Consider the following 23,117-nt stretch of genomic DNA (forward strand, 5'->3'; position numbering starts at 1 on the left):
TTTACGTTCTTCATGATCAGCTTTTTCTGAAGGTGAAAGTATGTTATTATTGTGAGGAGCTCTGACTACATTGTTTTTCTTGCAGAAGGCAAACAGACTCTTTGTTTCTGTTATTCTTAGATATTGTCCCCAAGTATATTTACAGTATTGCTCAAATGCATAAAATTATTTCCTTATCCATAAAAGGAAACCTGGGCATATGGTACTTTTTTCCTGTTTGCTTCTTATCTTTCTAAATTCAGTTGCTACATGGATATTTTCCCGTGTCTGTCAAAATAGGAGTTCTTTAGTTTTACTCTCCCCTTTCTTCCCACATTATATTAGTTTTTTGTTTGTTATTTGAATGTATAGCCCATGTAGCTCTAGCTGAACTGTTTCTCAACTGTGTTTTCTCTTGGGCTGTGGGGCATTAAGGAGTGGAGCACAAATGCCAGCCTGTTGCTTTGCTCTCACAGCACTGGCACAGTGAATATCCCATGCTCCTGGGCACTGGTTGGATTGAGGGTAGAGGCTGCAGAAACATGAGGAAATACATCACATGGATTGTTCAGTGTCAGAGTCCGGGCTTTTTCACTAGGCAGATGAAAAGAAACACTGCATTTCAACTCAACTTTGACAAGCTCACAGATGCAAGAAAAAGTGGTTATCCCATATTTAGTGGTTACCATACATCCTTATATGTTAGCTGAATTTAAGGAATACACCTTTTGGTAAAGAAAAGGTTTCTTCTAAGAATAGGTTACATTCTCTATAAGAGTTCACCTTGATTTTTCTTTATGCAAAGAATTTTTTCTTCTTTGCTAAATTGTGGCTATCTGTTAACCTTTTACTCTCTTCACAGAAGTTAATGAGATGTCTTTTGCTTTTATTTTTCAGATTTCCTTATGTGGTCATGTAGATGTGTTTATTTCAGCCTTAAAATTGCTGATGCAAATCCTTGCTATGGCATCTGTGGCTTCACCAGTTATATTTAAGGAATTTTGTCCCTTGTATTATCTCCTCAATGCCATTCCTACAAAGATCCAGAAAGGCTTTCGCTCTATTGTGGTTTACCTCACAGCACTTGATACCAATGGAGACTACATTGCTGTGGGGAGCAGCATTGGGATGCTTTATCTCTACTGCCGACAATTAAACCAGATGAAAAAATATAATTTTGAGGTAAATGCAAACTTTTACTGTTGTCTCTTCCAAGGAAGCTGAGTTGCTCAGAATTGAGCTTTCTGTTGGTGTCTCATTAACTTGTGAGTTTTTTTTATGGTTTGTTTCAACAGGGGAGGTGTGAATCTATAACTTTTGTAAAGCTGTTGAGTTGTTTTGACGATCTGGTTGCTGTTGGTACAGCCTCGGGTCGGGTTGCAGTTTTCCAGCTTGTGTCTTCGTTACCTGGAAGGAACAAACAGGTAAATATTTTCATTTGTCTGAATCTCTGTGAGGTCTAGTATGGCCAGTTCTAGTAGAGTGTTACTGTGATTCTTTGTAAGCGTGAAACCCAACCAGTCTTGCCTGATGAAATTACTGTGAATATATTTTAAGCTTCATATGTTAAGCTTATAAAACAATAATATTAAAGTATGCTTTGCATTGCAAAAGATCTATTTAATCAAATACCTTTCTGAGAGATTTCTCATGTAATAATTGGCTGATCTCTTTGGTAGAGGGGGGTTTGGATTGTTACGAGGTTTTTGTGCTAAAGAAACTTTAGAAATTTTTTTGCACTTTTGTACTTAATATCCAGTTAGGAGTCACTGAATAGGCTTTGTGCATCCATTTTCTCTTCAGCTCATTCTTCTATTGCTTTGTTATTGTTTCACAGCTTCGCAGATTTGATGTTGCTGGCATCCACAAAAGTAGCATTACAGCTTTAGCTTGGAGTCCCAATGGAATGAAATTATTCTCTGGAGATGACAAAGGAAAAATTGTCTACTCTGCACTAGACCTAGATCAGGTGAGTGGTTGTTGTAGGGACCTTAATTCACATTTGCACTTTCTGAAAGGATGCTTGTGTGTTTAAATATTTAGCAGTTACCTAATTGCTCAGTGTTATGTGTTCGGTTGGATGGCTTTATTGGTATGTGTACTACTACGTGTGCACACCCAGCAAGGCAACCATTGGATATCCTTCACAGCTGCCTTATCTTTTTAAAAAAGTAATGCATTTTAAAAGAAGTAGTGATCCTTCTTATTTTTCATGAAATAACTATCAAATTTTTTTTTAGCTTTCAGCCAGTACTTTCTCTTCTGTTTGGAAGGGGTGTTTTTGAGTGATGTGGCTCTGTTGGTGGAGTATTTCTTCCTAAATTGTTCAGCATCTCAGTCTAGAGCATATGACATTTGGGTGCTGCTGACTAGCATATTATCAGTAAATGGAATTTTTCTCACATCTTGTTAGTTAATACAGACCTGAGATGCCAACAAAATTAATACTAACTTGAATTTCTAAATGGGAGAAAAGTGTAAACAACATCTGTCCTGATTTATCTGTGACTGTCCCTCAATTTGGTTTGACAGAAATCACCAAAAGTAATGATTGTCTCAGCAATGTATGATCTGGCAGTGGGGAAGAAGGAAGAAAATGTGTCCTAAAGTTCCTAAAGTTTCTGTTGATTTGAAGAAAAATGTATTAGCTAATATTCGAAGAGAAACTACATTTCATAGTGTGTCACACACAATCTAAGTCCCCTCTTGCCTACATAAATTAAATCTGTATTCATTAAGTGAAGTTCATGCAACAGGAGTTCAAAAGCTTTTTGTTTGTTTTGTTTTTTTCTCTTGGGCTTATACATTTCTTTGAAGTGTTAGTTACTACCTTGTATTTTTAGGAGCGTTTGACTCTTGTGAATTGTTTGTGTCTTTGAAAGGGTATTTGCAACTCCAGCCTTGTATTGGAAGAGCCATCTTCGATTGTCCAGTTGGATTACAACCAGAAGGTGCTGCTTGTCTCTACTTTACAGCGGACTCTGCTTTTTTACACAGAAGAGAAATCCGTCAACCAAGTTGGAACACAGCCCAGAAAAAAGTAACCCTCATAAAATCCTGATGCAGGCTCATCTATTAATTCTTGCATTTCAAAGTGAATTACAGAGTGATGTAGGCAGTGAAATTAATACAACACAGCAGTTTGCTCATAAAAAGCTGGTTACAATAGCTGTGTGTGATTGAACATGAAATGACAGTTATACCTATTTGGAAACTATGTGATTGCAAGTATGTCACGATCATATTTTCAAGGCACTATTAAGCAAAAATATTCAAGATATTTTCTCATTGTTTAAACTGAAAACCCCGCCAAACTTCCTCTGCAGTCCCTCTTTGTTTTCTGTGACTTTGAGTGAGCAAGCATTGAAATCAAGTCTGTCTAATGGGTGGTGTAATATTTGGTGCAAAAAGCAAGTCATCATCCCTGCTTTTCTTACACAGTGAAGTGCATTAATAGGGAGAAGGTACAGTAACCACTTAAATTTGTGTTGAAGTCTACGAACCTCTTGTGTGGCTTTGACATCTCTTATGTAATCCCTTTCGGGTAAGAGAGAACCCTGTCATGGAACAGCATGACTGACTCTATCTCTAAGGAGAGGAAATTTACCCTTGAAAGAGGGTTTAGGATGTATCTTTCAAGGATATGAATAGTAAGAGGAATACCAAGGTCTGTCTTATATGTGAAGGGTTTTCTTGGATGATGGTAATGGTGTTTCTGTGTATGAGAAATGAAGGGTTTAACAGCTGAGGTCTATTCTTTGCTTCTTACAAGTAAAGGCTGTCAGTTTCTTAGCATTAGTTTGTAGTGTTTTGCTTGGTTTTTGTTAATTCTGGGAGAAGAAAGAGTGCATAGGAGGATCTTTTTCAGATGGATGGAGTGGCATTAAGGCCATGAAGCTTATTAGGAGGAGTCATTTAACATGCTTAATTGATGTAGTGTCTGGCATCCAAAGCTGAGGGGAAACTTGCTATTTAGAATTACTGCTCTTGTAACTATAACTAAATTTGTACTTAAGATGTTTGACTGAGTATTTTAATCAAAGACTTTTGATAATTTGTGGTTGTGAATTTGTGCCATTAGTTTTTAAATTGTTTCTAAGTTGAGTATATAGCTTTTAAAAAAAATTATTTTGCATTTTAGCACTGGTAAATTTGGAGCATGTTTTATACCTGGCCTGTGTAAACAGAGTGACTTGACACTGTTTGCTGCCAGACCTGGGCTTCGTCTGTGGAAGTCTGATGTTCATGGGACGGTTCAGGCCACATTCATATTGAAAGATGTATTTGCTGGAGGAATAAAAACTTTTGAACTGTATCCTCGTTTGGAACCACCTGACAGAGGAAGTTACAGCTCTCCAGAGAAACACCTTGGGCTTGTCTCATGCTTTTTCCAAGAAGGATGGGTGCTGACCTGGAACGAATACAGCATCTATTTAATAGACACTGTGAACCAGGTAGATAAATCTTGTGGCTGCATATTTTGTTTCTTCCATGTTTTTGTTCATCCCTATTTAAAACAAAAAAAGAAGAATATTTATTGTCTCCCTTCTCAAGTTGTCATCACAATGATATACCCACCAACTAGCTCAGTATGTTGTTTATGAAAATTACATCTATTTAAAACTTTCAGTTGAGGTGTTAACATCATAATTAATTCTGATGCTTAGTGAAACATATAGAAATCTACAGTCTAGGAATTAATGCAGAAAGATATTTTAGGCCTATAAAATGTGCCTGGAACTATTTATTCTTTCCCTTCTACTACTGTGCGTGTCTGAAAAAAAGACTTACTACCTTTTATTTGGTACACAGTCAAGTGTTAACTGTTTTGTTGTCTTAAAAATGCATAAGAACGTGGATACAACCTAGTATATTTTTGTCTAAATTATATTAAACATTTGTACTGTGGCACTCTTCTGCCACCAAATTGTATATAGCTTGTTATATTTAGTTGCCTTTAGTTGGACAAAGAATAGATCTGCGGAATTTAAATTAGTATTAAAATGGAGCTGCATCATGATTAAAGGGTTCTTTCCTGTTTCTTTTTTCTATTTTCTTTTTTTTGTTGGATAAGATAAAAATCTTTAGCCTGAAACTGTTTATGTTGATTAAAATCCAGCAGACGCTTTTGTTAAGAGTACCATGTTGTGCAAACACTATGTTAATCTAATGCCAATTATTTCTTTCTCTGCATACTCTTTACAGGCTTTGATTGGTGGCTTGGAAGGATATGGTGATATTGTGTCTGTGTCTTGTACCAACAATGAGATTTTTCTCTTAAAGGGAGATAGAGACATAATAAGAATTTCAAATAGACCTGAAGGACTGTCATCAATAGGTTTGTATGGATTATTAAGCTTAGTATATAGAAATTAGTAAGTTTAGTATGTATAAATTAGTGTGTACCTCCTGGAACATGTTGTCTGTTGTACTTTGTTAATTAAAAAAACCCCCAAACCAACAAAACTGAAACAAGCCAAACCTCAGACAAAACCCTTCAGATATTGCAAAAACCTGCCAGGTCCTGTAGAGTTACTCATCTGTTATGATAGGTTAAATTTAGAGATCTGGTTTATCTGCTTATCTGAGCTTCTCTTTTGGCTGCAGTGAGAATGGGGGCATTAAGAAATTAAATATGCTTGCCTTTTTTGAGAGTGGATCAGCATTAACCTAACGAGGCATCTCTAATCTGTGCATTTGAGAGCTCATTCTGAACCATGATGCTGAAGCAGCCTGGATTCCTGATCATGCTTATCCCTTTAGGATCAGTCTCAATAGCTGAATACATTGATTCTGTGCCACCTGTCACAAGACACATTCCAGCGGAAATCTCAGCCTTCCTAGCAATCAAAAAGAAATAACTGGCAAATAACTCCAAAGAATGCTCACTAAAATTCGTAAAATAATTTGACTGTTTCATAGTTGTTGCCATCTGAGTTAAACATTTCTCTTACTAGAACTCTTTAAAAGGGACTTCTAATGCACTTAAATATTATGTCTTAGCTTTGCATTAGCAAAATGCTAATAAATATGCTGTGAAGTCTCATTGAATGCTAGAGAACTTAACTTTCTTGTCATTGCATATTGACAAGACATAGCTTTAGTCATTTAGGCAGTTCTTAACTCAAACTTCTAGAGACTGTTTACTATTTTAATCTTAACTTTCAAATATAGTTTGAAAGGAGTCTTTAGGAGTGTATTTTCTTCTAACCACTACAGTGATTTATCTGGTAATTTTCCTTGATTTTTTTTTCCAAGCTACTGAATGTTTGAATGAACAAGTTAAAGATACAGGATGGCACTTCAGTGTGTGATACAATTGAATCTTCCAAGCTGCAGACTTACTTTTCTTTTTATATAAGCTTTAATTCAGAATTTTGCTAATGGAAGCTTGGTACAGGGTTTGGAGGAATTCATACAGATTAATTTACAGGAATTTATAGAGTGCGTGTACTCAAGTATTTTTAAGTGATGTTAGCTTAGAATTTTTTTTTGCATAAACATGCTTTTCTTTCAATACTCTCCAAAATTATGCCCCTACTCACTTGATGCTAGTGTTTACACTTGAACTACTATTTATACTTTCATTTTTCTTTTGGACAATTTCAGATGTGAATTCAAAATTGTCCAATCCTTTAACAGATACAAGTCCTAAATTGCTGACCCCATCATCAGTAGTTTCATCTGTATCATCCAGCCCTTCAGTGGAAACAGAAAAAAAAATGGTTATTTCCCCTTCTGTTACTGGTGACAAAAATGACACTTCTTCAGTGAAAGATGATCTGGAAACTCCAACACTATCAGATAAAAGTTTTGATAGACTGGGAGACTTGAGCAATGAAATCAGGAAAAGGGGCTGCTCTGTAGTAAGTGAATCACGAAGCAGGAGCAGCTCTGTGAACTCTGTGGACAGTGGCTCAAGCTTTATGATGTGTGCAGACCAACTTCCAGAAGCTCAGAGAGAGGGTCAGCTTTCTTCACAACGGTTCAGCACCATCAGCTCTGAAGATTTTGATCAAGAGCTCATTGTAAAGCCAATTAAGGTGAAAAAGAAAAAAAAGAAGAAACAGGGTAGGTCGAGGAGGACTTTGCCTGGCACTGCTTGTTGTTAGAGCATGTTACATGAGAGAGTCTGTGTTCAGCAGGCTTTGTGTGTACTGTGTTGTTGTGCCTCTGAAATGGTTGAGGGGTTGTGGTGGCCATTTCTGTTTAAGGTGAAAATCTTTCAAAGTGGAAAAATGATGAAGTCTTTTTAGATCTGCTTGGAGTTTATTTCTTTTATTTTGCTTTATGTAAGCATGCTTTGAGTTCTAATGTATTCGTTAATGGGAGCATACAGTGGGTTCTCTGTACAGTTTTATATTGGAATTGTGTAATATCTCTTCATCCTATTCAGAATATTTGGCAGTATTTTTCTTAGCCATTTTCTTTAGTTTGATGAAGTAGTGTGAATACTCGATAATTTTAATTGTTTACTGTATTAAGGCTTTTTTTTTGCTTTATAGGTATCATTTAATGTTGAAGTTGAAAAAAAAATCAGTGTGGTTAAAATTTAGATTTAGCTTTGTTCTTCCTCCAGTTCTAAAAATATTTTAATTTCTTACTTGGCACTGAGATTTAATAGCTTTATTAATATTACTATTCTCCTTTTTTTTCGTGTGTGTGTGTGATAACAGAAAGTGGGACAAGGAGAAACCACAGCTCTCTGGAAAGCACACCAATTTATGAGCGTCAGCTTTCTGGTGACAGTCCACATTCCTTGAATGCAGACTCCTTTTCCATGACTTCCAGCATAATGAGTGGCAGCATTGATCATTTGAGTACTGGATCTCCAGATCAGGAAAGTATGTTCAGTATGGAGTCCCATACAATCTTGCAAGAAGATAACGGTTCAGAAACTTTCAGTGTCCTACAGTCTCCTGAGTCAGCAAATGTACTGATCAGTGAAGAAAATGGAGATGTGGTTGATTTACAGAAACTTCCAAACAGTGACAGTGGCATGGGTACTTCAGCTATTATAGATACTTTGACATCTGCATCTCCTCTGATGCTCACAGAAGACTTGACAAGCAGTGTTGGTGATGAATGTAATGGTGGTGGTGGAGCAAGCAATGAATGCTGTCCTGGAAAGCTGAGCCAGGAGGAGGAGGAGCAGGATTTTCCTACATTGTGTAAAATAGATGAAGACTTGGATAAAATGAAGCTGCAGGATACTGAAAAATCTTCTGAAGATCCAGATCTTACAGACCAGATGTTTTTGGAATGTGACAGTGTACTTGGTGTCCAGACATCCCTGATACCAAAGGAAAGTGATGAAACTGGTGGGGAAGACCAACAGCAGCTCTCTCTAATCCACAGTGCTCTGTCAGACCCTTCTGCACTCCCGTGTGACAGTTCTGACAATGTTCATTCAGATAACTGTTCCATTTCTGGGTGGAATTTTGGAAGTGCAATCAAAGCTAAATGTAGTACTAGCACTGCTGAAAGGGTAGCAGACTCTCATGAAAGTAAGACTGAAAAATCTGCCTCAAGTGATGAAGAGGATATTTATGGGCATGGATTACCATATTCATCCTCGGAGACCAGCATGCCTGAAGTCGGTGCTGTGCCTGGTGCACAGGATGTAGCCAAGATAAGCCTAGATGAAATGGTGCTGTTAAAATCTGATCAGGTATTTCTTTCCAATTAAAGTACCTTTAACCTTAAAAGGAAACGGTTTTTCAAAAGAAACATTCCTGCAGTTACTGTCCTTTACATCTTTAGAAGAGCAATTTTTTTTTTTTTTACTTGATTCAATATACAAGTAAAGTATAAAGCCAAACAACAGTACATGTTGTAACTCTTAAAAAATGTGATCCATCTGACTTCAGAATGGGTGATGTGTGCTTGCAATGCAAAGAAGCTGTTCTGGCTATATTATTCCCAGCTCAACAAAAATTGTGTTAGAAACCCATCCATTAAAGAGTGAGCAGTAAAACCCAGTCACGCTCAAAGGCTGCTGCTTGTTTGGATCTCCAGTAGTCCAAATTCTGCATGATTCTGTTCCCAAATTAAACTGACTTCATGGAGAATTAATGCTAATTATCTCACATGGCTGCTTAAGGATTATTTTACCTGTAAATGCTTAGAGTAAGGATTAGTCTTTGCCCCCTAGCCAGCAGTAGTTAGTAGTGCTTAAAATGTTGACAGTTCCCTTTTTCTGTTATCCCTCTTTCCTTCATCGTTATTTTGTGGATAATCCACATAGACTCTGCAGAAGGACTAAAGTTAATTGTAAAATCTGCAAAATTGCCAGAATCACTGTGACTTTTAGCAGAAGTCTTAAGAAGGAAGTGCAGTTCTTGTGGGGTGGGGATTTTGTTTCTTTAGATCTTTAACAGCCTTGTATTGATACCAACCAAACATTAATCCATAAAGGTTGAGTTAGAAGTTGATGGTGTCCTGTCTACTAACAACTGCAGCCCAAAGTGCAGAAGATTTTAGTTTCAGGTTATGGTATTCTTCTACTCTGTCATGCTCAGAAAATTCCCCTGGTAATGCATGCAGTGCTTGAGTTTACCTCATACAAGCAATCAAAATTTAAGAGAGCAGGCTGTAAACCAGATTTCTGTAAGACATAGCTCCTCTACCATACAGAGAGCATTGGAGTTGGATATTCAGCTGTCTCTGCCCTTCAGCTGTCTTGTTCCCTTTGCTCATCACTTCCTAGACAATGAATAATTTCCTGGACTGCAGGCAGACTGTACATTTCTATGTGTTCCTTCTTTGGAGGTGGATGACGGGGTGGAGGGGTTTATTTTTTTGCTAAATCTGTTGTTCTAGCAGTCTCATTGTGCACATACAGCCTTAGAGAGCAGTGACAGATGTAGCTTTATTTTAAATAGGCAAATTTATTCATTTATTAAAGTACTTAAGTTTAGCGTTTTAAAAATTGAAACATGGGAGCTGCTGTTCTTATATACCCATTTTCTTACGCAGTTTGAAGACACCTGGCACTGTTCTGACTCTACAGTTTTTAGTTTGCAGAGAGCTGGATGGGATACTCTGGCCCTGGCTATGGCATCCTGAGCCTGGTTGTCTCAGAAAAATACATTTGGTGCCTAGACTACCGAGGCAGCCTGTACTGCAGTGCCCTTCCTGCAGCTGGGCTGCGCTGGCAGAAGTTCGAGGATGGAGTCCAGCAAGTGGCAGTTTCCCCCTCAGGTAGGTTGGCTTCTGCTGCACTGTTACCTTGTAAACATAAAACTTGGATAGACTTGGACATTTTCTTTGTTTTTGTTTTTTTGGTGGCTTTTTTGGTGGTTTTTTTTTTAATTCAGTTATTATTTATTTAGGTGAAACTTGTCATTTTTATGAGATTACAGATACAGTTGAGTGCCTATGTAATTTCCACATAGGCAGTTTATTGTTTGTGGGGTTTTTTTTTTCAAATCAGTTGCTTCCAGAAACTTGGTTGTTTAGGGCTTGTTTCATGTGAAAGTGGTGTGTTGATTTGGATTTCATTTTGTTTGTTTGTTTTTTTTTAAATAGTCACAGTTGTATGACTGCATCTTCACTACCTCTGTATCCCGTGTTCTAGTTTAAGTGGCTGTCCTTCTAATAGGTTCACGTTGCATTTTGGGAGGTTTTCAAAATGCATTTGCCTGGTAAAAGTGAACTTTAGAAGCAGCAGTTCAGTGGTAGGCAGAGAAGAGCTCCTTGTCTATACAAAACCTTGATTTTTATTACAGAGCTATAGAAGTTCTTGGTTGTGAGGGTGGTGAGGCACAGGAAGAGGTTGCCTAGAGAAACTGTGGATGCCCCATCCCTGGAAGTGTTCAAGGCCAGGCTGGATGAGGCCTTCAGCAATCTGGTCAAGTGAGAGGTGTCCCTGCCCTGGCAGGGGGCTTGGAACTAGATGATCTTTAAGATCCCTTCCCACCCAAACCATTCTGTGATTCACAATTTTGAAGTTCTTTTTCTCGCAAATGTAGAATTGGCTTTGTATATGCGTGGGTTGGTTGATATGATTTCTTTTTAAATACTGAAGAAAAAAACTTGGAAGTTTTTTTTGAAAATTACATTTGCATATGCATTTGTTCTGGATGGTTGTGAATGAGGATTATGTAGGATTAAAAATAAGCAGGTTTTGCTTATAAACTTGCATCACTTTTGGCCTTCCACGTTGTTCCAGGACTGGAGTGAAAATATGAAGTTTCTCAACCATTTTAATTTCTTTCTGTCTTGCCTTGCCACTCCTTTTCTTCCCTGTCATCTCTAAAGGCACGTGTTAATCTTCCCTTCTTTCTGTAGGGGAACACTTGCTATCTGTTTTAAGAAGAAATTCTGTTTGGTCTGTAGCTGAGCTTTGCTGTAGCCAAAACAATTTGAGAGTACTTGTAGTTGAGAGCATGGGCTCATCCAGCTCAGTATCTTATCCTTAAGAGTGGTCCAGCAGCAGGTCTCTGCAGAAAAGTGAAAGGCATGGACATGTCATGTTTGCCCTTGGTGTTTTCAGGCTGCAGTCGGTGGCTCAGATTGCCTCCGCAAAATGTTGTTCCTCTGCATTTCTTATCCTTCAGTTCCAGGAATTCACCCAGCTTTCCACCGAATCTGTGGAAGTTTCTAGCATCCAGTTTGCCATGGATGTATTAATGTTAACCACAACTTGTCCAAATGGAATTAAATGCAACTTTGTGGAATCATACAAAGGAAATTAATATGACAATGTATTGTTCTGGTACAAGCCAGCAGTCAAATATGGAGTTCTATTGGTTTTCTTTTTTTAAGATATCATTATATATTAGAAGTCAGTTACTGTTCTGGTCTTGCTTTTTAAAAAAATTATAAAGGCTTTTTAAACTTGCATTTTTGTTTAATGCTACTGGTTTGCTTTTCCTTCCTATTAGTTTAGGTGTAGCTAGGACACATCACCTGTGACTGTTGCAGTAATTGCTGAGTGCTATTATGTTCTACCTTCTCATACAGGGGCTCTTCTCTGGAAGATTGAACAGAAGACTAACAAAGCTTTTGCTTGTGGAAAAGTAACTATAAAAGGAAAACGGCACTGGTATGAGGCTTTACCCCAGGCTGTATTTGTAGCTCTAAGTGATGACACTGCCTGGATTATCAGAACAAATGGAGATCTGTATCTGCAAACAGGTACCTGAATTAATTGCAGGTGCTTTGAATTTTTGTGGGCTGAGATTATTAGATTTTAAGTCTATAGAATGATGACAGTTTGCTATAAACTTTTATCCACAGCCACGACATAAGGAAACCTTATCTTGAGAAACGCTTGTAAACAGTTGTGGGATTTTAGGCGAGTGGAAAAGCTGGTTCATGGCCACTTGTTTTGTGTATGCCCAGTAGAGTACATACAGTACAGAGAATTTCTGGCACGGGGAAGATATGAGATGGTTGGAGATAAATGGAAAGGGATTGTAGAAAATATAAAAATAATATCCTTGCTTTGAAAGTGGTATGGTGCACTGACACAGCCTTAAGTGGGTAGAATAGGGAAAACTAGAAACTGTGTTTTGAAAAGCAGGGATCTCTAGAAGGTAAAAGTTACCACTTGATAATGACAGGAAGGTATTCTGAGACAGAAGATCTTGAAGTGCTTTGGAAGTATAGACAAATGGTATGTGTTTTATGTGACAGAGAAAGCAAAGCCGTGGTGGGGGAATGAAATGGGCTGTGGAGCAGGAATCTACAGCTGCCTTCTTACTGGATGTGAATGAGGCACAAACTGGAAAAAGGGGTAGTGTAGTGGCAACTTTGAAGTCATGGCCTTAGTTTCAAGTTCTTCAGTGAATAGAAGAGGATGTATTTGGAAGGTGTTGTGCAAACAATATTCAAGCTAAATGCAAGGAGCTGGATGAAGTATAGCAGTACTAGTTTTAGAGTTAAGGGAGAAATGTATCAAAGACTCTCGGGCATGTGGGATTTACACAGAGAGCTGAGTTGCTGAGGAAAAATTACCAATAATGATGAAGGAATTACTGGTGAATGGAGAACTGGGTTAAGGGGAAACTCTATAAGACGTACAGAAACAGGACAGCATGTATGAGTGGCTATCAGAATTCTTACTTACCTTTCATTTAATTTTGGCACTCTCATAATCTCTCTTTTAGGTTTAATTACTGTAGCACAATGCAAAAATTCTTTGTGATTAAGAAAACTGTTTTAAGAAGACATCACTGTTTCAAAGACACTCTATTAAATTTTTTTTTTTTTAGTTAAGTTTAGTAGTCCCAGAGAAATCAAATGGCCTGCCCATTGTCACATGCATACTGCCAACAGGCATAGGTAGTGGTAATGGAGAGTAAATTTTGGATGTTAATCATACAGGGCTCTGTGGAGGTTTGAATCAATATTCTTCTTCCCTTTGAGAGATTGGTTTGATTACATCAGCTTACATTCTGCTGTTCTTAGGCTTCCAAATTTGTCTTTTGATGCAAAAAATAAATTCCCAGTATAATGAGAGGCAGCCAGTGAAAATTGTTTCCCCAGGATCTTTTCATTCCCTTCACTGTCTTGTGTAACATTTGTAACAGAAGTGTGTGCTCAGAGGTTTAGAAATGAGTGTTCTTTTTAGTCTAGAATATATCATACACGAGTCTATTCTTACTAGTTTTGGCAGCATGACGAGATGAAACAACAGCTGTGTCTCCTGAGATGTTTCACATGCAGTTTCATATGTGTAAATCAAGCTTCAATGTAATTGTAAAGAAGACATGTTCCTGTAGATTAGATGTAGAAATGTGTGCAAACTGCCTGTAAATCTACCAAAACCTCTCTGCTCCTTTCAGTAATACCCACTGTGGCATGCTCTTTTGTAATTGCTCTGCTGTCACTATTCAGATCAGGCTCTTTCTCTCCCTGGCATGTTTTGGGTAAAAGTTGTTCTTTTTACTGTTTTTTTCTTTGACGTTTCTGTCAGCTCTAATATAGGTTTTATAAATGGAGATTCCTGGTGCTGACACTAGAGGGAGAAAAGGAACAGAAATGACAGGACTGGGCATGCACTATGCAGGATTTTGAAGGATGTACAGTGTCTTACTTTTTAAAATGTAAGGTCAGCTGTATTAGAGAAAATTATTAACAGTTTATAGAAAGAACAGTCACTCAAGGAAATTGTGATCAAATGACAAATGGTCAGCATGTCAAGGAGATTCCCTTCTGCATTTTCCTTTCTTGAGTTACTTTATCTCTTTCCTTTTTATTACAAAAAGCCAAGGTTTGTAAAGCAATCCTCATTTTCTGATTTCTAGGCCTGAGTGTGGATCGTCCTTGTGCCCGAGCAGTAAAGGTTGACTGCCCTTATCCACTGTCACAGGTCACATCCAGAAATAATGTGGTGTGGGCTCTGAGCGAGCAGCGGGCCCTGCTGTACCGGGAGGGAGTGCGCAGCTTTTGTCCTGAAGGAGAGCAGTGGAAGAGTGATATTGTCAGGTAAAACCTCCAGTGGGACATTCTGGCCACAACCAGAATGACACAAACAGTTGTGCTGCAACTCCTTGATGTTTGAAAAACTATTACCTGAACTCGTGTGTCTGTGTACCACTGTGTGTATGTATATGTATTTTAGCTGTCTGTCTGTCTATATTTCCTTCCTTCCTGCCAGCCATCCATCCATCCATGACTACTATGTAATGAAAGGAATTGTCATAAACAGAAGCAGGTTTAAAGAGTGAGGAAAATTTTGAAAGATCTTTATAATGTCTGTCAATGTGACTTTTTAATAAAATATTGCTTCTTTAATCTGTGCTATAATGGTTTTAAGGAGTTCTCCAGTTTTTTGAGAGGGTTTTTTTTTTCTGAGATTAAATATATGCATTTTCTTGGTCATCCATGCAGCTGGGTAATACTTCTGTACTCCCCTGTCACAGATTTTTATTAATATTTTGTGTAGTTGGTATTTAGCTTTGTAGTTGATCCTATGCTCACAGTAGTCCTTTGTGATAGACTTAAAAACGCTGGCTCTCTACTGCTGGCTTTGAGAATGTAGAATTTAGTGTCTCTTGTGACATCAGCCTGGCACAAGTTTAGGAAGAAATTCAAGTTCTTATCGTCAGGTGATTTTATCTACTGAATATCCTGTTGTGAAACCTTAACTTGTGCTACCTCCCAGTCTGGTATTTGGCTCTTGCAGTCTGAGAAACTGCAGTGTCTTTGTTCAAATGTGAAATTTGCTTGTACTTTAATGAGTTTGTTTAATGAAAATACCTGCTTGACGTGCACCTTAGGTACATTTCATGTTCTTGGGCTTTGTGTTAAAATTGCAGAAAGCAGTCACTATTTGTTCTTAAATTGTCAAGAAAGGTTATCTGAAAGAACAAGCATTGTTTGCTACCTTTTTGGTGTCTGATATGATCACCTGACCCTCTTGACTTTCTGAGCTTGAAAATCGTTTACTTATGCAGGAAGCTTATAGTCCTAAATTCAGCATTTATCTCTGTCACATAGTTAAGGTGAGTTTTTTCTTTGTGGTCCCTGAACTGCAGGTATTGTTCTCAGAATAGGTCAAGGAATTGAGGAGATACATTTATGAAGCTGTTTTATCAAAAACTTAAAGAACACAGCTCTTGATTGCTTATTTACTGAACAAAATAGGGCTTGTTTAGTTTTACTGTTATGTATCCAAGTTTCAAATCTTGAGTGATCTTTAAAGGACTCATGGTTTTAGTTGCAGTTGGTTTTGAATGTTTTTTACTTAAACAAATAAAATATAAAGTACTGAATAACTGAAAATTTAAGTCAAATGTGTTTCTTAGCATGGCCCCGCTGAGTTTCTACCCTGTTAAACTATTAGCATTGTAATAGCTTCCTTAAAAAACATTAAAATAAATTCAAATTAAGGTTTTTAACATTTTTACTTGTTTGCATTTCCAGCGAAATGCAAGCTTTGGAACCAGTGTGCATAACCCTCGGTGATCAGCAGACATTATGGGCTTTGGATATCCATGGCAATCTCTGGTTCAGGACTGGTATAGTTTCAAAGAAACCACAAGGAGATGATAACCATTGGTGGCAAGTAGGCATTTTTTTATTTTGCTTTCAGTTTAGTCTTTTACCTTGGGCTGATTATTTGTGTTGTGTTCCCACAAGATTCTATGAAAAAATTCAATTAATTGCTTCCTATTTAATAGTGCACTTTATTCAGTATATTAAAAATCTGTGTGGCTATGCCTGAAATCCCCTTTTTGTGTCTGCTATAAGGAGGGGAGAAAAACCATCCCATGGTCATCCAGAGCAGCATTGCAGAACCTTTCAAGAGCACAGGAAATGCTCTGCCTGGTCACAGGATGTGCTGTTGGGGCAGAGCATCAAGTCTGATTGCTGAACGCAGTCTCTTCTCCTGTCTTCCAGTGGCCATCCTTTTGTTTAGCTAGAGAGAATAAATAATAAGTCACCATGCAAAAGAATGTGTTTTATATTTTTCCATTCAGTTGAGGTTTCTTTGAGCCATATGGAGCTGCTTGCTTCAGCCACAGTTCACGTGGGTGAAACCAGCTCAGTTACTGCAAGTACTGTCTAGTAATGAGTTGGAATTCGTGACTCTGGTTTCTCCAGCTTTTCTTGTTTTCTCCAGAGATAGGGGTGGGGAAGAAGAGTGTACAAAAAGAGCCTTATAAGAAATTTGCTTGCCTACCTTAGTTACAAGAATTTTGGTCTATATGCATGTATAATCCCTTTTATGTGTGGGCATCATGAGTAGCTTGGTTTTGAGATTATTGGCAAGCTATTGTCATTATTGCTGCTCTTTTTGTGCTCTTAGGCATTCAGTTCCTTTCTAGGAGTAGCCCACAGTGTTGTCAACCTAGTAGTCCATGACCGAACTTGGGCAATTGCTTATTTAGACCTCTTTCTGCACTGGGAATTAAAATGTCCATAAGGCAGTTGCAAAGGAGTCTTGCGTATGTGGTTTGAATTGCTGCTCTGTGCAAGTTTCTCTCTTCCTTCAGGAAATTGAAAATTCGCCTCTTAGTTTGCAGAGTTTTGCATATTTTTAGATGGAGACATCCTAAAACAAAGGTCTATCTTAAAAATGCAGATTTCTAAATGGATTGTTGGATAGAAGGGAGTTGTAAGGTGGTGTTTAATACTGATTGTGGCTTGCTAGCAAGACAGTTATTCAAAATGTACTATTTTTATTTTTCCCTTCCTACGGTTTGAATATTTCTAAAAAAGCTTCTAGTGAAAGACTGTGCAGTTCATCCCATAGCTTAACCAATTATCAAGAGCACTTTTTTTCTTTTCCCCCCAGGTAAGCATCACTGATTATGTAGTGTTCGACCAGTGCAGCCTGTTCCAGACCATAATCCAGGCAACTCACACGGTGGCAACAGCAGCTCAGGCACCTGTGGAGAAGGTGGCTGACAAGCTTCGAATGGCATTTTGGTCACAGCAGCTTCAGTGTCAGCCCAGCCTCCTTGGAGTTAATGGCAGTGGAGTCTGGATCTCCTCAGGCAAAAACGAATTCCATGTAGCAAAGGGAAACTTAATAGGTTGGTGTGATTTTGCATCTTAATTTTTTAAAGTTAAGAATATTAAATAGAAGGAAATAACTAACTATAGCTCTGCCACCACAGAAATTACCCATGGCAAGTCAGGGCAGCTTTAACTTGTTTAAAAATTAAATTAAATGATTCATTAGCATTTGGTCTTAAATACTTTCCTTTTTAAAGGGAAATATTTTTCATGGAAAAGTCATTGTCAACCAGTGAACAGTGCACAAGTTACCGCTTTTAACACCTACATATGTCTCTTTTCTGGGATAAGAAGGCAATCTTAAGCTGCTGAACCAGTTTTATCTTGTGCAGTGGAGTCTGGCTCATGATCAGTGTGACTGCAAGGCACTAATGTTATGGTTTTACAGTGCTAATAGAGGGATTGCTTTAGTTTTCTTGCTACAGTTCTCAAAATAGAATTCTGATTTGGTACATTTCTTTGTTTAGATAAACACTAACAGTGCATCTAAGATATTGTTTAACCTCATCACCAAATTGCTCCCCTATTGAAGACCATTAATATTTTTCTTTATCCTCTTCTGCATTCCCACTTTTCTCTCTGTGTTTACACAGGTGTCAGGAGGAGGCGTCCCCCTCCCCCCAGCAGTTTCTTGGAAGAATTTAATAGAAAATCTTGTCTAAAATATATTTAATAATTGATTGCAATAGAATTTCTTTTTAATTTTAAATGACAAATTTTAACAGAAAGCTGAGCTTCCTATTAACACTACTCATTCTTTCTTTCAAGGCACGTATTGGAACAATATTGTGCCTCGTGGTACTGCTTCTGCTACAAAATGGATTTTTGTATTGGCTTCCCCAGCTTCATCTAAAGAAGGTTGGTAAATCAACACTGCAGGCATATAATATCTCATTTTTTAACAGAGTGGAATTGATGGTGGAAGTAATTAAATACCTTGAATTACTTCATATTTTGGTTGTCTTTCCTGTTTGCAGGGATCTAAAGTAGTTGAAGTAGGGTGGAAGTATGTCTCTAAAATGACTGGAGATTAAAATAACGTATTTTTCACTCTCACCTTTGGTGTGGAGCAGCATCCAACAGAGAAATGGGTGGTCCTCAGGAGCAGCAACTTCCTAAGCTGCCAAAGCATGAATTGTCAGAATTTGTAATTGGAAGTTTCAGAGCATGCTTTGCTGAAATGCCTGTATGACCAAGTGCTTCTCTTGTCAGTGCAGTTACTGCAGCAAAATTACCCATTATTGGTAAAAGTGAGACCCTGTCAAGGAATTGAACTGCTGTTACAATACTTAGCAATTGCATTATCTGACTACAATGGTTTTAGTGGCAAAAATGCGGTTTAGAGCTGAAAAAGAATGCTGCTTTTCAAAGGCTATTATCAATGATAAAGAGCAAAAGAATAAAGAGGTGATAGTGCACTGTTACATGTGTCTTCTCTCTATTAGTTCCTTCAAATGAAACATTTCTTCAAATGAGATCACTTACTACTTCCTTTATTTGAGAAATGGAGTATTTAAGTGGCTAAATAAGGGCTTAGGATGTGCATTTGTACTTCAGAGCCTTACCTTATGAACATAGCCAAGAAGCTTTAGTTTTGCCTTCAAATGTACTGATCATTTTTTTCAGAAAAAATAGATGTGTAAGCTTTGTCAGAGTGGATTAGGAATTATTTTAATAACAGAAGTATCCTTTCCGTAGGAAGCTTTTTGTGGCTGTGCCAAAGCAACAAGGATCTGTTTTGTGTCAGTGATCAGAATCCTCATTCTCGTCCTTCTACGGTGCAGCTGCCACCAGAGGCTGAAATGGTGCACTACTCTGCCTGCCAGGATGCCATTTGGGGCTTGGATAGTCTTGGGCAGATATTTATCAGAACACTTTCCTCCAGCTGCCCAACAGGGATGCATTGGACAAAACTGGATCTCTCTCAGCTAGGTATGACATTTTTATTGAGTAGACTATCTGTTAGCACACCGTATTTTCCAGAAGTATCTTTCAGTTTACTGGATTAAATAGTACCTTTTGATGGCTGATTGTAAAACATCAGGAACAGATGTGGCTTTCAAAGAGTGTTCTGTTTAGCCTTTTCCTGGAGACAAGAAGTTTCCTGTTTTCAAGATGCTTGGTGTGTATTCAGTGCATCTTGCAGTTGTTCAGTCTGAGGTGGCTGGGCCTGACACAGTGCTGTGCAGGGGCTCCTGCAGCTTTAACTAGGCTGGCTCGTGTACCTCAATGCAGCCATGATCACCTGGTCTAGGGCACAAAGGTCTGAATTCTATGGTTAAACACATTTTTAGCAGAGTCATCAAAGCTTCCTGCCAAGGAAGAGTTATGCTCCAAGAGTTGGATCATATTCATGAGTGATGCAGCTGACAACACTCATGTTCAGATTCACAGTGATGTAATAATTCAGCATAATGCTTAGAATGTGGTGCAGGTTAACTGCTCTTTTCATTTGTTTATGTGGTTGACCATGATTTGAACATTGAAATATAGTTGCAGTTTGGAGTTTGGCTTTGGAGTAATCAGGTTGTTTGCCAACTTCATGAGCAATATTCTAATCAGATTAATTTCTTTAATAGTCCTACTGTTAGAACATTCTTACATTTGTGCTAATCTGCATTCCTATTTCAGGTGAAGATAAAGGAAATTCAGACTATGCACTGTTCTCTCACCATTTTAAAAACAATTCAAACTGGTTTGCAGTTTTTCCATTTTTGATGGCAATGTTAATGACTGTTCATGACTTGTCTGAGAACAGACAAGCAATTTTAGCCTAAGGTTTAAGGAAAGGCAGACACAGCTGGCAGAGTTTAAGCCTCATGTATGATTTTAGTGTATAGTTTATAATAATTCATGGAAAAATTCTAAAACATGTCTTTTACGATTAGCTTGTTTGTCATTGTACACCAGTTTTTCTTCAGACCTGGTGAATTGGTCCCAAATCACTCATCATGCCATAGTTTAAACATTGATTGATGCCTTTTACAGGATAGATTTGACCACTTTGTCCTTCTCATGTTCTGTAGTGTAGTTTGAAACTCTTCTCATGAACCACTGCTTTCCAGCAGTTCAGACAGTAACTGTTTAACTGAAAAAATAAGTAACTTCTGGCCATTGTCTGAAAATCTCAAAAGAATTCATACAAGAAATCAGTGTAATTGGTGTTAGCTGACTGTAATACCTGGCCTGTGAACTTCAGCAGTTCAGAAATTCAGTCTTTACATGCAGCTTTTCCTGTCAGCTCTGTGGCACATGGTGGTAGCATAGAAGAGATTTGGGGTCAGGAAAAACTCAAACACTCCACTGTACCTGTCACTGTGGGTTAGCACTGAAATGTGAAAATGTTATAGGTATTTTTCCTCCATTTAATTGCGCGTGGTACATCACTGCTTAACAAGTGCATATCCATGGCTATAATAAAAAAGCCTTTATTTGCTCTAATGAGGCTGAAGAAATTGGAGAGCTACTGTTACTGTTCAAGTGTATGTTTAGGTTTACTCCAGAAACATTAGGACTGTAACTGCAGAGGGCAGGCAGGCTGGGAGCAACTCTCTGTAAAATACAGTTCAGAATTCTCTATGGAAGTGGTGGGGTTTGCCAGTATTAAGGTTGAAATATTTTTACTATGTTGGTAGTATCTTGCCCTTTACATTATGTACTAGGAGTAGCACCCAGTAGATTATTTTGATTAGCATTCCACTATCACTATCAAGGTTTCTAAACACAGTAGAATGACCTTTAGGTTTTAACAATGAACAATGCTCCTGGTTCATGCTACTTGCTCTAAAACAGTTGGTGAATGTGGTTAACATGACCTCCTAAAATACACACGGTAGGTGGGAGGAGGGAGAAACCCCAAAACATTTTCATAAGGGCAGTGTTTTTGAATATCAAATTGTACTCTAGATGTAAATATCAGCTATGCTGAGTAGATGATATGTGATTCCATGTTTGAGTGCCTGATGCTTGTCTGGATCAGAACACTTTGACAGCTGAGCTATCATGTGACAAAGCCATTGCTTCGAGTCATACTTTTTTAGAAGGAATAATGAGGTTTTAAGTAATATTTTGGCTTTGCAGCTCAAAGTCAAGCCTCTGTCTACAAAAGAAAATTGCTATAGATGTTCTCATCCCCAGCAGTAGAAGTTATTGTTTATCATTTTGGTTTTTATATGAAGCTGTCTGGTTAAAGGAAATTTTGGGATGAGATAGGTTGATTTCTATTCTTGTGATTAAGAAAGTTAAATAATTTTGGTTAAGGAGATATGTTTACCACTACAGATAATGAAAAGATAAAGCTATGTTATCCTGTTGTTTCCTGTCTTTTCCCCAGCAAGCCCTAACAATTGGGAATATTGCATTCTGCAGAAATAAATACTTTGAACTTGCATTCTGTGGGATAAAATTCAACATCCCTCTTAAACGAATGCTGTGTCTGATGCACTTTAAAAGGATCTGTTGCCAAATTTCACATCTCTGAAAACAGAACTGTTACCAAGAATGGGATATCCCAAGGAGCACTGTCATGTTCAGTTAACCAGCAAGGCCTATTTTTAGTCTTTAGTTTGGAGTCTGACCAGAGCATTCCTTCTGTAGTGGATCTGTACAGCTTGAGTCCCTCTTTCTTTGGAACTTGTTTTCCATTACTTAGCTTTGTTTTGTCCAACATGGGGTGAAAGAAGGAAATTAAATGTTAGATACATTACGTCACATGGCTATTTTTAAATGAATGTGAAGGAGTAAGAGTTTCAGTAGACAGTTAACTTGCAATTCTTTTTTAGTCTAAAATACCAGGTATGCATCTCTACTGTCTTTGCAGGTATCTAGACTAAATCCAAACACAAACTGTGCCAAAATTCTAACACACGCTTATTTGGCAGCTATGTTTTCGTGGTCCTGACAGGGTTAAAATACTGCTGCACATTTGAGATTGGTGTAATAAACATGTAGAGCGGGGAATATAAATCCGTTTGAAAATTAGTTCCTTTATTTACAGATGTGACACTGGTATGTTAACACTGAAATGCATAACCCTTATGCTCTCATATTTCTGAAATGCTGGTGACGTTAGGAATGTTCTTTGCTGACTGTATTAGCAGATCAACACATTTGAAAGTCTCCAAGCATGGCCAGCTACAGAGAAGAGTTCATGTTAGGTCATGTGAAAGTTTGTCTAGGCACTGATAACTGATTTGTCACGGAATGGTTCCCTGCTTGAATTTGGTTATTGTAATAGTATAATTATAATGTACTTTAGAAATTGCACTCTCCTATAACTAAAACATTTATTTTTAGATTTAGAAGAGAAATTCCTCATACATGCACTACCTGTTGGCTTTGTTCATTGTATCCAGCAATTTTTTTTATTCTCTCACAAGTTGTATTAACCTTTAATCATTTCTATGTGACTGTGTTTAAAGCTTGTTTAATACAATGAAGTCTAAATACAAGTTCTGATTATTAGCCGAATTTGAAAGGAAAATGCCATGTTGCTAATGATCTCTTTGTTACTAGGTGGTGTAAAGCTGATCAGCTTGGCCTGTGGAAATCAGCATGTTTGGGCCTGTGACACCAGTGGTGGCATTTATTTCCGAGTAGGAACTCAACCTCTTAACCCAAGCTTGATGCTTCCCGCGTGGATAATGATTGAGCCACCCATACAG

The 23,117-nt window shown here is 37.8% G+C and overlaps 1 protein-coding gene across 2 annotated transcripts in view; it reads left to right on the forward strand.

Annotated features, from left to right (window-relative positions):
- Positions 1-23,117, forward strand: part of TECPR2 (tectonin beta-propeller repeat containing 2) — a 42,039-nt gene that overhangs the window by 3,996 nt on the left and 14,926 nt on the right. Inside the window, exons 2-17 of one of the 2 annotated variants that reach the window (XM_088166269.1) lie at positions 877-1,161; positions 1,275-1,403; positions 1,817-1,948; positions 2,862-3,019; positions 4,121-4,433; positions 5,185-5,317; positions 6,622-7,050; positions 7,656-8,650; positions 9,999-10,182; positions 11,947-12,120; positions 14,235-14,415; positions 15,856-15,997; positions 17,231-17,471; positions 18,223-18,312; positions 19,153-19,386; positions 22,969-23,117. In XM_088166269.1, the coding sequence (XP_088022395.1) occupies positions 928-1,161; positions 1,275-1,403; positions 1,817-1,948; positions 2,862-3,019; positions 4,121-4,433; positions 5,185-5,317; positions 6,622-7,050; positions 7,656-8,650; positions 9,999-10,182; positions 11,947-12,120; positions 14,235-14,415; positions 15,856-15,997; positions 17,231-17,471; positions 18,223-18,312; positions 19,153-19,386; positions 22,969-23,117 (3,918 nt within the window). In that variant the 5' untranslated portion in view covers positions 877-927. Of the gene's footprint in view, positions 1-876; positions 1,162-1,274; positions 1,404-1,816; positions 1,949-2,861; positions 3,020-4,120; positions 4,434-5,184; positions 5,318-6,588; positions 7,051-7,655; positions 8,651-9,998; positions 10,183-11,946; positions 12,121-14,234; positions 14,416-15,855; positions 15,998-17,230; positions 17,472-18,222; positions 18,313-19,152; positions 19,387-22,968 lie in introns of both variants that reach the window. The other variant, XM_088166268.1, reaches the window with a different exon arrangement.

This window comes from Sturnus vulgaris, chromosome 6 (assembly GCF_052056855.1).
Source record: "Sturnus vulgaris isolate bStuVul1 chromosome 6, bStuVul1.hap1, whole genome shotgun sequence".
Taxonomy (NCBI): Eukaryota; Metazoa; Chordata; class Aves; order Passeriformes; family Sturnidae; genus Sturnus; species Sturnus vulgaris.